The sequence below is a fragment of the Schistocerca nitens genome, chromosome 5, assembly GCF_023898315.1.
Source record: "Schistocerca nitens isolate TAMUIC-IGC-003100 chromosome 5, iqSchNite1.1, whole genome shotgun sequence".
In the NCBI taxonomy this organism is placed as follows: Eukaryota; Metazoa; Arthropoda; class Insecta; order Orthoptera; family Acrididae; genus Schistocerca; species Schistocerca nitens.
The window spans coordinates 852,340,627-852,356,752 of record NC_064618.1 but is presented as its reverse complement, the minus strand read 5'-3'; the positions used below and the strand labels follow the sequence as shown (position 1 = coordinate 852,356,752).

Here is a 16,126-nt window from a genome sequence, read left to right as displayed (position 1 = left end):
TCAATTTTCCTGCATTTACTAATTTCTGTTTATTATAGTGTTAAAATGATTCAGATTAGACTGCGATATTATTTCACACTAACATGCCCTACTGGGGTGTAAGAAGGTGATCCTGGGAGAAAATGTACAAAGCACTCACTACATACGTAGAGCATTATATTTTCGTATTCAGTAAATATAGTGTGTAACAAAATGTGAGGCCGAACTTTCAGAAACATCCCTCACACATGGAGGAATAAAACCTGTTATCTGGGCGTGGACCTGAAAACCCTTTATTTCAATGTTAGAGTTCATTATATACTTCATTATCACATTCATCGTGATAAAACATAGAAATAGAACGTATCAGCATTACATGATGCGTTGTCTTACATGAAATATTCAAAATACCCTCTTGGTTTTTCGTTTCGTTAGAGTGTATAGTAAGTTACATTTATTAGGTTCACCACCAAGCTTTGTTTTTTCCAGTGGAATGAATGTAGCGTTAACATGTGACTCACTTCATTGCACGTATCGAAATGCGACTAAACTCACTGCTCTACTAGCATCACCGGTTACGCACGTACTTGGTTTCCGGTACAATACAGTCGAACTGTATTCAGATGTGGAATTCGTAGATGGCCATTTGCTGCACGGATTAGAAGGTGTTAACGGCCATGTCGCTTGCTGTTTGTATCGGGAGAGGTGTCCAGAACGACGGTGCCCCGACATGAAGACGTTTCATACAACCGCAGTCGTCTTGTGGAGCATCGTATGTATAAACCTATTGTTCGCACGTGAGGGAGGTCTACCAGGACGAGGTGACCTAAACTGCAGCACGAACTTCTTCTTGCAATTGACGCAGAAATCCTACATTTACATCTACATAGATACTCTGCAAATCACATTTAAGTGCCTGGCAGAGGGTTCATCGAACCACCTTCACAATTTCCTACTGTGCCAGTCTCGTATAGCGCACGGAAGAACGAACACCTACATGTTTCCGCACGAGCTCTGATTTCCCTTTTTTTAATCGTGGTGATCGTTTCTCCCTATGTAGGTCGGTGTCAACAAAATATTTTCGCATTCGGAGGAGAAAGTTGGTGATTGGAATTTCGTGAGAAGATTTCGTCGCAACAGCAAGTGCCTTTCTTTTAACGATGTCCACCCCTAGTCCTGTATCATTTCAGTGATACTCTCTCCCCTGTTTGGCGATAATACACAAAGTACCGCCCTTCTTGAACTTTTTCGATGTATTCCATCGATACTATCTGGTAAGGATCCCACACCGCGCAGCAGTACCACTGACAAACGAAGAGTAGGCGGCGTCTTTAGTACATCTGTTACATTTTCTAAGTGTTCTGCCAATAAAACGCAGTTTTTGGTTTGCCTTCCGCATAACATTTTCTATGTATTCTTTCCAGTTTAAACTGTTCGTAATTGTAATTCCTAGGCATTCAGTTGAATTTACGGCCTTTAGATTAGACTGATTTATCGTGTAACCGAAGTTTAACGCATTCCTTTTAGCACTCATGTGGAAGACCTCACACTTTTCGTTATTTAGGGTCACTTGCCAATCTGTGAGCGAATAGCCAGTGTAACGGGACATCCTACTCTAGCATTACTTTTGCTCAACGCCAGTAATCAATACCAATACTATTTTTCGAATTTTGGACACATCAATTACCTCAGCTGTTTTTCTGAAGAGTTTCATATAATTTTACACACAGTACGTTATATTTCAAGCTAAAATTTATGAATATAAATTATTATTTTGGATGTTATAACCGATAAATACTAGTTCTGGATGTACAGTTAAAATTATTTTCTTTAGAAACATTTGAAATTACGAATTATTTGGCACACTTAAAATTCCTATTATTAATCACGCAATCTAGTACTGTTTATTATTTTTATTCCTGGATTCATTTATGAAATAATAATCGAAACTATCAGAAATTCATTTGTCAAGAAAAATTGTAAAGCGTTTGGAATATTGTTATTTCCGCTGAGTGAGAGAGTAGTAACCATGCCTCTGATGTAACTTCGGCTTTGTTGATGTGAAAATTAAAAAGACTGTGTCGCATACTAAAATGTGACAAAATAAATTAACGTAAAAACAAAAATTCTGCAACGAAAATCTTCAAAATTGTCTAGATTAATTCAACCTTGAGGACCTAAAATGTGAGAATTTCAAATTCAAGAATGAGACCCCTAGACAAGAAGGAGCCAGCTCAACAAGAAAAGATAAGTAAACTAAAAGGTTTATTGTAATCTTACTCTTCTCAAATCTTCAGAAAAGTCTTTGCATATTGTGGACAATAGCTGCAACTAGGAAGGAGCGGTTACATTCCACCAGGAGAAACAAATAAAATACAAGTTCAATGATGGTTCTATCAGAACAGTAGGCCTATCAATAACATACGCCGATCTTGGCTTGTGATCGGTGAGAATCTGTAATTTACCACCCAGAGAAGTACTTTGCTTATGGGGGGGGGGGGGGGGGGCAGTTTACACGGCTGCGTGTATACTCCGCACGTCACCTTGTGGTGTGTGGCAGAGAGTAATTGTGTACTACCGTCACTTCGCCCTTTCCTTGTTGGAATCGCGAATGGTTCTCGGGAAGAACGACTGCTGGTGAGGCTCTGAGCTCGAATATCTTTAATTTTACCTTCCGTGACATACAGGGTGTTGCCGTAAAAGCGTGAAAAAATATAGCAGGACGTACTGAACAACTTGAGATAGGGAACCTGGGGTCGGAGAAGCCAGCTTGAGGAGATACGGGAGTAAACTGATTACTAGGAAGTCATGACGCAGGTTTTGTTTACTGTACTTGTCCATAAGGTGGCTCTGTTGTACCGCATTTACACTGTCCCATGATAGAACGTGCTATGAATCGACGACAGACTCATCCATTACACAGAGCTATTCAGAGACGTACAGTGCAACTCGATAGAGCAGTAACGGTACAGTATTTCCTGGTCGCTGGATTGGAAGGGAGATCCTATTCCATGGCCTGCGATCTCCTTGACTATATCCTATGGAGATATCTAAAGTCACTTGTGTATGAGGTCCCAGTTGATACGGAGATGGAACTAGTCGCTAGAATTGTAGCTACCTGTGATGTGGTTCGAAGCACACCAGGCATATTTGTCAGGGTGCGTCAGAATCTTGTTCGCCGATGTCGTGCTTGCATTGAGGTTGATGGCCGTCAGTTTCAGCACATTTTTTAAGATACAGTACAAATGGTACGTCCATTGTGTCAATGATGGTATTTGTAGGTAACTGTAACAAATGTAAATAAAAAAACTGTACGGAAATGTGATTTCATTCCTGTAATCACCTTAAAAGCTGGCTTCTCCGACCCCAGGTTCCCTACCTGAAATTGTTCAGTGGAGCATCCTCTATGTCCTGTTAAATTTTTGCAAGCTCCTACGGGAACACCCTGTATACGCAAGAGAATATGCTTTCTACTGTGACACTAGTAATACTGCATTATTACCACACAGGAATGTAGGAGGGAGTAGGTGAAGAGTAATAAAAGAACAGTTTTGGGAACCAGCAAGACGACTATAGATGTAGTAAGAGCGTAGCAGCGGTTGTAAATCCGCTACTTAGAAAGGACAGATGACAACATGTGATCAAAACTAGTCGGGAAAAGGACTCCAGGAGGGAGAAGGAAAGGAGGGCGACCATTCGGAAGTAACGTATATGTGAGGCAATAGCTTTCTAGCTTTTTTTTTTTTTTTTTTTTTTTTTAACGGAAGTCTGTCGGTCACAAGGCATAACTGAATTCGTGTAAACCACCTGAAAAGTGGCTGGCTGTAGGAAATTCATACACTCCAATTCCGTAGACAACTATAGTGTCTTTACACAGAGTAAGGATGAGAGAATTTGAGTGGAACGGTGCTGTGGTGTGTGTGGGGAGAAACAGTGAAGCGCGAGGAGGCGCCACGAGCACTGGTGTGGACTGGCAACAGGTCGACAAGTAGACAGGTAGACAAGTAGACAGGTAGACAGGTAGACAGGTAGACAAGTAGACAGGTAGACAAGTAGACAGGCAGACAGGTAGACAGGTAGACAGGTAGACAGGTAGACAAGTAGACAGGTAGACAGGTAGGCAGGTAGACAGGTAGGCAAGTAGACAGGTAGACAGGTAGACAAGTAGACAGGTAGACAGGTAGGCAAGTAGGCAGGTAGACAAGTAGACAGGCAGACAGGTAGACAGGTAGAGAGGCGGACAGGTAGACAGGTAGACAGGCGGACAGGTAGACAGGTAGACAGGTAGACAGGCAGACAGGCAGACAGGTAGAGAGGCGGCGGCCACTGCTGACTGGACTCACTCACCCGTACGTGACGCTGCTCGGCTCCATGCCGTCCTCCTTGCCCTGGCCTGCAACACAAACAAAAGCCGTCAGCCGGGCATCCGTAAAGTCATCTCAAGTGCAGAGCGTACTGGGCGACGGCAACTCTGACAAGAAAACGTAATCAAAGAAGATTCTCTCTCTCGCGCGCACACACACACACACACACACACACACACACACACAACAGAGATATATATATATATATATATATATATATATATATATATATATATATATATATTTCTGTTTTCATGTATCAATGCATCAGTTATTTAAAAAAGTTTGGCTTTTGTCTGTTGTAGTTTGCTCAACATTTTGAACAAGGTCCCATTCATTTTACAGTATACAAGGGCCACGTTCTCAGGTTTTTACAAAAACAAATATATTTCATTTCTCCAAATGCAGGACGATCTGCAACGAATTGACGCATGGTGCAGGGAATGACAATTGAATCTCAATGTAGACAAGTGTAATCTGCTGCGAATACATAGAAAGAAAGATCCTTTATCATTTTGCTACAACACAGCAGGTCAGCGACTGGAAGCAGTTAATTCCATAAATTATCTGGGAGTACGCATTAGGAGTGATTTAAAATGAAATGATCATATAAAGTTGATCGTCGGTAAAGCAGATGCCAGACAGATTCATTGGAAGAATCCTAAGGAAATGCAATCCGAAAACAAAGGAAGTAGGTTACAGTACACTTGTTCGCCCACTGCTTGAATATTGCTCTCCAGTGTGGGATCCGTAGGACATACGGTTGATAGAAAGAGAAGATCCAACGGAGAGCAGCGCGCTTCGTTACAGGATCATTTAGTAATCGCGAAAGTGTTACGGAGATGATAGATAAACTCCAGTGGAACAGTCTGCAGGAGAGACGCTCAGTAGCTCGGTACGGGCTTTTGTTGAAGTTTCGAGAACATACCTTCACCGAGGAGTCAAGCAGTATATTGCTCCCTCCTACGTATATCTCGCGAAGAGACCATGAGGATAAAATCAGAGAGATTAGAGCCCACACAGAGGCATACCGGCAATCATTCTTTCCACGAACAATACGAGACTGGAATAGAAGGGAGAACCGATAGAGGTACTCAAAGTACACCGTCAGGTGGCTCGCGGAGTATGGATGTAGATGTAGATTCTTTCATTGTTGATCAAATTTTTTCACTTCTAAAATTTATACGTTTTTGCGTGCAACGGAACGAGTTTTGGGAACATTAATGTTGACACCCCAAAAACATGCTTCCCAGAGGATTCAGGAGCTTCGTAACGTGATGAAAATCTTTGTCTAGGCAATTTACTTTGGAATAAGGTGGGAGAAGACGTCACAAGGCTATAAGTCTCGTGCAACGGGTGAGGAGTCACTAATCAGATGGTTTTCTCCCTCAAATACTCAATTATTTGATGTGCTGTATGACAGTTTCTGCTGTCATGGTGCCGGCCGCGGTGGTCTCGCGGTTCTAGGCGCTCAGTCCGGAACCGCGCGACTGCTACGGTCGCAGGTTCGAATCCTGCCTCGGGCATGGATGTGTGTGATGTCCTTAGGTTAGTTAGGTTTAAGTAGTTCTAAGTCCTAGGGAACTGATGACCGCAGATGTTAAGTCCCATAGTGCTCAGAGCCATTTTGTTGTCATGGTGGAGAATGGAGCGACTGTCTGGTTATTTCTTCCTGCTTTCATCGATCATTGGTGGTAAAAAACCGGTTGCACTCACATATCAAAAAATGTCTGTGAGCACTATGGGACTTAACATCTGAGGTCATCAGTCCCCTAGAACTTAGAACTTAGAACTACTTAAACCTAAGTAACCTAAGGACGACACATACATCCACGTCCGCGGCAGGATTCGAACCTGCGACCGTAGCGGTCGCGCGGTTCCAGACTGAAGTGCCTGGAACCGCTCGGCCACACCGGCTGCCACTCATATATCAATCATCAATAACTATTCTTCGATCTCCTAAAGCAATACCCACAGTAACGAAAGAAAAAAAAGTGGCCATTTTCTTGGAAGTGCTTCGTGAAGGAACGGCTTTCGTTGTTTTTATTTCTTATGGGAACACCCAGGCAGTTGAATGCTGCTTCTTTTCCCCGTCCGTAGGAACATAAGCGAAGTCTGATAAGCATAGTCCACGGTCGAATTTTTTCAAAATTGCCACACAGGAACTGTCACGAGCGTGTTTTCTGGTCTTCGATAAAATTGCGCAAAATCTGTCGGGAACAGATATTTTTTTTCCACTGTACTGCGGTATTCAGTGTGTCTAAGGCTGCTGTTGTTTGACCGTTACTCAAATGCCGATCCTTTCACTCAGGCTACGCACATCTAGGATGTTTGTTTGGTACCACAACCGACTGTGGTCGACCTTCACGAAATCCATCAACTGCCGAAGATTTAACGTCACGAAATCCTGAAAACAAATTGTAAACAGTTTTTTCTGAAGCTTATTCATTAATAAAAACCAACCTCTGAGCGGCCATTGTTTTAACAACAGCAAGTGACAAATTCTCAAATGATGGCAATGTCACATCTCAATGAGCCCTTCTAATGGGCGTCTGGAAAATCTTAAATGAGCGAACCTGGAACTTGTACACCAGGTACAAAAACAGCATCATTGTTTCGTACTGTCACGCACAAGGTAGATCTTCAGTAACCAAACACAAAAATTACAGCATGTAAAACTACACTATACAAAAAAAGGGGAAAATCCGAATAAACGTTCTTAGGTGATACAAAAATATATTACGATTTTATAAAAAGGTGTGGAAATTGAACTAAGTAACAAGGTTTCCCGGATCCTGCTTGGTTACTAATACCAGACAGGTCATCGCACGCTTTAAACTCATTGCAGAAGGTTCAAGAAAATATCAGTAAACTATTATCATTAATTATTCACTATATTTCTCTTTATATTCAACGTTAGTAATCAGATTTTATGGTATCTGTCCTTCCTCACTATTTCATGAAAGTTTCAGAATTTCTAAACAACTTTATCGACAATGATGGGACGAAAGGGCAAGTACGACCTGAAGCATTGTCGCGTCGTTTATGATATTTTAAGCAAAAATTCGTTCCTTTGAAGTGTACATGGCTTTTTCTGAGTTTTTTAAAACAAAAGATGTGGCTATAAAATCTAAAAATGTAGATGAAATTAAATTTCCGCCTCCATGGTTCACCGTCAGCCTGTCTGAGTTCCGTGAAGATGAGGGGAACTGACAACGAGGCTCAGTCCAGTCGACCAGGCGAGGATAATTCATTTGGCCTCATGACGACATCTCAGGACTGTTTCAACAAAAAGCAGCTGGTCCGCTTGCGAAAACGCAGACTAAGAGAAGAGAGGAGAGAGTGCCATCTTCGTCCTGTATGCTGTTCAGTGATCTACGATGCGGGTCAATCATTAGTCGGTGAGTAACGTGCGGTGTCCTCAACAGTAACGTCGATTTTTATGGTGTTTTAATGTTACGTGCGCTTTATAATTTCTGTTGTGGCGTAACAAGCTAGCTACGCCACACTGGGAAGGAAGCCGAAAGGCACGCGTACACACACGCCGACTGGCGTCAAGTCTGGAACAAGATACGTTATGACTGCTATAAAGAAAATACGTAGCTTTGGAATATACTTAACTTTTAATGCTTCCTTTGGTACATCTCTCTTGACTATACAAATGAGACTCGTAAGATACATGCACTGATACAATTGGCCTTGCTAGGTCGTAGACATGGACTTAGCTGAAGGCTATTCTAACTGTCTCTCGGCAAATGAGAGAAAAGGCTTCGTCCGTGTAGTCGCTAGCAACGTCGTCGTACAACTGGGGCGAGTGCTAGTACGTCGCTCTAGACCTGCCATGTGGTGGCGCTCGGTCTGCGATCACTCAGTGGCGACACGCGGGTCCGACATGTACTAATGGACCGCGGCCGATTTAAGCTACCACCTAGCACGTGTGGTGTCTGGCGGTGACACCACAATTTCTAAAGTATCGTTCATCGAACGCCGACGATATAATGTTAAAGGTGTACTTCTTTTTACCGTAATGTTGATGACGATGATAATAATACCAGTAGATCACCTTTGCACGAGCTGGCGGCTACTATGTTTTTACTAACAAATAACTATATGATGTATTGCGCACGCCGAACTTGATCTTTCAACATTCTGTCTTTTTTCTGCCTGAAAAAACTAGTTGATTTTCCATAATGCTGCAGTTTGACAGTTAAATGTATAGCACAGCAGCACTTGTCTCTCTTAAAAATTTACACACATCAACTGACTTATCTGCATGTGAAGATTTTCGCTGCATGTCGATGCAACAAAACCTTCTCTGTTTTGCACTGTCAGAGTTTCTTGTAACACGTTTGACATGGCATCAGGCGATCGGTTTAATAATGTCTGTACGACTTCAGAGGTGTCGCTCGCATCCATCGGGGACCAATCATCTGTTCCCCACAGAACGCGGGGGTTTTGCGGATTTTGACCACCGTGTGACCGCTCGTCACAGCCTCGCGCTGTACTGGCTATGGTGACATCGCAGTCACTTGACACGAGGAGATATGCCACTCATCGTTGGGACGTAGTAGTTCTCTGTCCCAACTTCACAGTTTGCGAACAACAAATAATTTTGCACAGGATAGGCAGTGAAAAGCATGTGCGTTGCGGTGTGACTTACTCTTCAGAAGTGGTTACGCACGAGCAGATTATGTACGCATCCACATCGTAGCTATCAAAGCTCAGTATGACGCAAGAAAATTTTCATTAGTGGCCTACAGCATATTCTGTCACTCGGTGTGTGTTTTTAAACAGCGCTTGTACATCTTATTATGAAAGGCGAGAAAATAAAAGACACAGAAATCAAGCTAACGATGGCAGTGTGTCCATGTGTGTTCCATGTGTAGACCTGCTTTCCGCGAATCACTTTACCAGAGGGTGTTACTGTATCGTATTGTATACTGAGGCTGCTCCCTGTTTAAATCATAGGCAGATTTTGGGAAGAATGACTGCTGTACGAATCTGAGAGAGTTATTTCCGTAATTTCATCAGCACGATGTCTGTGGGATAAGTACGTTCGGTGTTAACGGAATATTCGTTCTTTCTGCAGTAAGAAAAGCTTCTCGAAGTTATCGAAGAGTATACCTGGGAGATGTACGACTTCTTTCAAGTGTTCACGATTTAGAAGTTTCTCTATTTCTACTGCTGTCTCTCTCGCCTATCAAACAATCCTCTGACCAAACGCGCCGACACCTTTCTACACGTACAATGTCCCCTGTTAGCACGACCTGCTTGGGGTCCTGTACTCTTGTTCAGTGGACAGTTATGTGGAGGACCAGTAATTTGTGTGCAGCTAACTTTGTATACAGACCGTACTCTTCTAGCATCTTGCCAATGACTTGCAGGTTCGCATTAGCATTACCTACAGCTGAGCTTACAGTGAGATCACAAAAGTCGTGGAATAGCGATATGCGTATTATGCAGACGGTGGTAGTATCGCACACGCTAGGTGCGAAAGGGCAGCGCATCGACGGAGCTGTCACTTGCACTCAGGTGATTCACTTGAAAAGGTTTCCGAAGTGGTTATGGCCGCACGACGCAAATCAATAGACTTTGAAAGCGCAATGGTAGCTGGAGTTAGATGCGTGGCTCATTCCATTTCGAAAATCGTTAGCGAATTCAGTATTCTGAGATCCACAGTGACAAGAGCATGCCGGGAATACCAAATTTCAGACATTAACTCTCACCACGGAAAACGCAATGGCCGGCCGATGTGGCCGAGCGGTTCTAGGCGCTTCGGTCTGGAACCGTGCGACCCGTACGGTGGCAGGTTCGAATCCTGCCTCGGACGTGGATTTGTGTGATGTCGTTAGGTTACTTAGGTTTAAGTACACTCCTGGAAATTTAAATAAGAACACCGTGAATTCATTGTCCCAGGAAGGGGAAACTTTATTGACACATTCCTGGGGTCAGATACATCACATGATCACACTGACAGAACCACAGGCACATAGACACAGGCAACAGAGCATGCACAATGTCGGCACTAGTACAGTGTATATCATCCTTTCGCAGCAATGCAGGCTGCTATTCTCCCATGGAGACGATCGTAGAGATGCTGGATGTAGTCCTGTGGAACGGCTTGCCATGCCATTTCCACCTGGCGCCTCAGTTGGACCAGCGTTCGTGCTGGACGTGCAGACCGCGTGAGACGACGCTTCATCCAGTCCCAAACATGCTCAATGGGGGACAGATCCGTAGATCTTGCTGGCCAGGGTAGTTGACTTACACCTTCTAGAGCACGTTGGGTGGCACGGGATACATGCGGACGTGCATTGTCCTGTTGGAACAGCAAGTTCCCTTGCCGGTCTAGGAATGGTAGAACGATGGGTTCGATGACGGTTTGGATGTACCGTGCACTATTCAGTGTCCCCTCGACGATCACCAGTGGTGTACGGCCAGTGTAGGAGATCGGTCCCCACACCATGATGCCGGGTGTTGGCCCTGTGTGCCTCGGTCGTATGCAGTCTTGATTGTGGCGCTCACCTGCACGGCGCCAAACACGCATACGACCATCATTGGCACCAAGGCAGAAGCGACTCTCATCGCTGAAGACGACACGTCTCCATTCGTCCCTCCATTCACGCCTGTCGCGACACCACTGGAGGCGGGCTGCACGATGTTGGGGCGTGAGCGGAAGACGGCCTAACGGTGTGCGGGACCGTAGCCCAGCTTCATGGAGACGGTTGCGAATGGTCCTCGCCGATACCCCAGGAGCAACAGTGTCCCTAATTTGCTGGGAAGTGGCGGTGCGGTCCCCTACGGCACTGCGTAGGATCCTACGGTCTTGGCGTGCATCCGTGCGTCGCTGCGGTCCGGTCCCAGGTCGACGGGCACGTGCACCTTCCGCCGACCACTGGCGACAACATCGATGTACTGTGGAGACCTCACGCCCCACGTGTTGAGCAATTCGGCGGTACGTGCACCCGGCCTCCCGCATGCCCACTATACGCCCTCGCTCAAAGTCCGTCAACTGCACATACGGTTCACGTCCACGCTGTCGCGGCATGCCACCAGTGTTAAAGACTGCGATGGAGCTCCGTATGCCACGGCAAACTGGCTGACACTGACGGCGGCGGTGCACAAATGCTGCGCAGCTAGCGCCATTCGACGGCCAACACCGCGGTTCCTGGTGTGTCCGCTGTGCCGTGCGTGTGATCATTGCTTGTACAGCCCTCTCGCAGTGTCCGGAGCAAGTATGGTGGGTCTGACACACCGGTGTCAATGTGTTCTTTTTTCCATTTCCAGGAGTGTAGTTCTAAGTTCTAGGGGACTGATGACCTCAGATGTTAAGTCCCATAGAGCTCAGAGCCATTTGAACCATTTGAAAACGCAGTGGCTGACGGTCCTCACTTAACGATCGAGAGCAGCGTCGTTTGCGTAGACTTGTCAGTTCTAGCAGACAAGCAACAATCCGTGAAATAACCTCAGAAGTCAATATGGGACGTACGAGGGACGTATTCTTTATGACAGCGCTGCGAAATTTGGCGTTAACGGGCTATGGTAGCAGACGAGCGACGCGAGTGCCTTTGCTAAGAGCACGATGTGGCCCGCAGCGCATCTCCTGGGCTCGTGACCACATCGTCTTGACTCTAGACGACTGGAGAACCGTGCCGTGGTCAGGTGTGCCGGTTTCACTTGGTGGTGGCTCCATAATGGTGTCGTCTGCGTTGAAATGCATTGGACTGGGTCCTCTAGTCCAACTGAATCGATAATTGCCTGTAAATGGTTATATTTCGCTACTTGAAGACCATTTGCAACCATTCATGGACTTCATGTTCCCAAACCTATCACTGGGCCACAATTGTTCACGATTGGTTTGAAGAATATTTTGGATAGTTCGAGCGAATGATTTGGCCATCCAGACTGCCAGACATAAATCCCAACGAACATTTATGGAACATAATCGAGTGCACAAAATCCTAAGGCGGCAACACTTTCGTAATTATAGACAGCTGTAGAGACAGCATGGCCTGATATTTCTGCAGGAGACTTCCATCGACTTGTCGAGTCGATGCCACATGGAGCTCCGCACTACGCTGGGCAGAAGGACTTCCGAGACGATATGAGGAGGTAGCCCATGGTTTCTGTCACCTGAGAGTACGTAAGTGGTCGTTCCACATCATACCCCTGCATAATGTCACACCCAATCGCTTTCCTGCAATGACTGATTCTAATCGCCACTCATTAATCGTGTAACCAAGTGATGCCACGCTTTTACACTTATCGAGGTGTACAGCCTTGCACTTCCTTCATTAGCTGCTATTCGCCAGTATTCGTAGCTACAATAAAAGTATTGTTTTATTTGAACTTCGGTATGTGCGATATGAAGATCCATTATGAACGAACATTTCTCATTACGACATTAATTGAGAGTCATTGAAGTGTTTGGAACTCAAGGCAGATTACTACTGCAGATGCGCCGTGCGGCGGGTCTACACACTAAAACTCCTCCAGAACAGGCCATGAAGGCCCTACGGTACCGACCGGCCGCCGCGTCATCCTCAGACTATAGGCGTCACTGGATGCGGATATGGAGGGGCATGTGGTCAGCACACCGCTCTCCCGGCCGTATGTCAGTTTCCGAGACAGGAGCCGCTACTTCTCAATCAAGTAGCTCCTCAGTTTGCCTCACAAAGGCTGAGTGCACGCTGCTTGCCAACAGAGCTCGCCAGACCAGATGGTCACCCATCCAAGTGCTAGCCCAGCCCGACAGCGCTTAACTTCGGTGATCTGACGGGAAGCGGTGTTACCAATGCGGCAAGGCCGTTGGCGGGTCTACACACTGGTGTACAAAATTAAAGCAACAAACGGAAATTTAGCAAGACTGCTTTTATTTTGTCACAAAACAGTATAAACAGGTGAAAGTAAATTAGAAATAATGTCAAGAATACGGAACGTGATCAGCTGCAAGGTGCATAACGGTAGACAAAAATATTCGGATTTGCATCACATTCCGACAACTGCTTAATGTGCTCAGTATGGGATGTGACAATCTGTGGCAGCAATACATGCCTGACAAACGACGGGACACACTGTGAATGATGTCATCAGTTTCATGTTCAGGAAATAACGCCCATTCTTCCTGCAGCGCTGCTCGAAAGTCTTGGAGAGTGGTTGGTGGACGGTGACGTGGTGCGACCAGCGTCCCTAGTGCATCCCAGATGATATGCTCTTTGGGATTAACATCGGGAATGCGAGGAGGCCACGCCGTGCGTATAATACCCTCCGTTTCCAAAACATTATCAACTACCCGTGCTGTAAGAGGACGACCATTATCGCCCATCAGAACGAAATCTGGTCCCGCAGCACCTCGCAACAACCGCGCATGAGATCGCAAGATCTCCTTAAGGAACCTGACAGCAGTTAAGTCTTTGCTGATTCACCCGTACAAGTTCATGAACATGTGTTCGACGGATCAACATAATCCCTGCCTATACCATTAAGGATCCTCCCCGATATCGGTCTCTTTCCACAATGTTTGAGTCCCGAAAAGGTGATCCACGTGCCCTCCAGATGCGAATCCGTCCAGAATCACTCTCCAAACTCCAGACGAAATCTGGACCCATCTGTGAAATGAACATTGGCCAACCGTTTGAACGTCCAAGTGGCGTGATGACGGCTCCTCTCTAGACGTTTCCTTCTGTGAAGACCCGCCAGAGGTAAACAGGCAGCAGGTCTCCAACAATAAAGCACAACAGACTGCTGAAGCCCTTTGTGCCGGCCTCTGTGGCCGAGCGGTTCTAGGCGCTTCAGTCCGGAACCGCGCTGCTGCTACGGTCGCAGGTTCGAATCCTTCCTCGGGCATGGATGTGTGTGATGTCCTTAGGTTAGTTAGGTTCGTGTAGTTCTAAGTCTAGCGGACTGAAGACCTCAGATGTTAAGTCCCATAGTGCTTACAGCCATTTTTTTTTTTTGAAGCCCTTTGTGCAGCGTTTGCCACGATACAATCCGTCCAGTGGATGCTGCATGGTCAGATGCCAGTTACAGTGCAGTACTAAGGCGGTACCGTTGTGTCCTTACAGCCAAATAGCGGTCCAGTCTTTCTGATGTCATACGTCGTCGGCCCTGACCTCGTCTCTGGGATACACTTTTGATCTCTATAAACTGCCGCCTCATCCGAGAAACAACAGAACGATTCACATTAAGCCATCGGTGCACATCAGTTTGCGACTCTCCTGCCTCCATTCTTCCTGTCGCCCCCCCCCCCCCCCCCACAGCAGAGAGTCTGGTAGGCGTCTTCTCTGTGCCATACTGCACACCGTGTGTGACTGTGTGCGCAGCGATTCTGGATGTGGGATTGCTCTACAAACGCTACCCCGCTTGATAGGTGCCCTGACGTCATTGCTGGCGTGGTTGTCCGTTGATCGGAATGCCATCTTGCGTGCAGAACACGATCGTAACGACATCTATTGACAGTTTGTATGATTGCATCGTGAATCAGACGCAGGACGGGGAAATAACAGTTTTTTGCTTTCATTTTATTTTAATTAATTTCCGCAATTTGTTAGGTGCTCCTGTTTATGTGCGGCATGTGTGGGAGCACATTTGTAACTTAACGGAGTCAGTTGTGGCCAGGCGACGATTGGTCGCTGGCACAACTTAAATTTGTGTACCGCCCGCGCCATTCTCCCTTGTACAGTGGTGTGTTATCTAGTCACTGGTGTTGATAAGTATAATAAAGTTACGTGCGTATTGGTTTTTTGAGGGTCGAATCTAGTTGACCTGGGAATTAATTTAGTTCCTATGAAGAGCATTATCTTCAGGTTTTAATATCTTCTTTTAAGGCTAACTAGTGTCATCTCAGCAGTAGGCGTTGTTACCGCCACAGTTTTAAACGCACGCGTTAATCACAATTTGATATTAAGTCTCTATTGCTAAGGCTCCAGCGTGGAGCGGTGATTATCGTAAAATTTTGATAGATTGCTTTTATGTTTGTCTTGTATTGTACAGTTATTCCTGGCGTGACTTGGATTCGCTTCTTTCATAGCTAGCCTTGGCTGTTAAAAATTTCTTGATCCATCTTACTGAGGGCCGGTCGGTGTTACATGGTTTCCCACAAGTGACACAGGTGTAAATTACTTAAGGAAAAGAACACGTGCTTCAGTCAATAACATTCTTCTGGGTTTGAGGCCGCATTGTCGACTATAAAATTCCGACATTTCGGCGACTATTTCAATAGAAACGTCGGGATTTTATAGTTGACAATGCGGCCTCAAACCCAGAAGAATGTTATGTACTGTGACAACGTCCGCGGAAGCCTACGTTTACATTTAACGAACCCGTATGGGCAGGAGATCTACGGAAACAATACGTGCTTTATTTATAGGTGTCGCACCTCACGCCCAGCTTGTGTTTAATTTGGGATTGTTTTAATTACAGTTGTGTTTGCTAAATGCTGCGTTAGCGTACGTCACTTCTAAGCTATATTATATCTTTAGAGTATTTTAAGTAAACTTCTGCCTTTTTTTAAGTGCCGTAATTTACTTCTACGCTATATTTTACCTTTTGATTGAGTTTAAGTACATTTCTGTTTTCGTAAGTGGCATGCGTCACGTTCAGCTATATTGTATCTTCGATTCAGTCTAAGTAAAATTTTGTCTTTTCCAAGGTGACAGAGTATAGTTCAAGTGTTTCTAAATAGTACCTTTTATTGCTGTTGGAGTAAATGCCCGTTTTATTTAAGGTGATACATGTCACGTCTGAACTTTGGAGTATTCTTGTATGCTACCCTTCGGGGACGC

The 16,126-nt window shown here is 45.2% G+C and overlaps 1 protein-coding gene across 1 annotated transcript in view; it reads right to left on the bottom strand.

Moving 5' to 3' along the window:
* Positions 1–16,126, bottom strand: part of LOC126260759 (uncharacterized) — a 1,547,391-nt gene that overhangs the window by 342,891 nt on the left and 1,188,374 nt on the right. Inside the window, exon 41 of the mRNA XM_049958097.1 lies at positions 4,327–4,372. Within this exon, the coding sequence (XP_049814054.1) occupies positions 4,327–4,372 (46 nt within the window). The remainder of the gene's footprint in view (positions 1–4,326; positions 4,373–16,126) is intronic.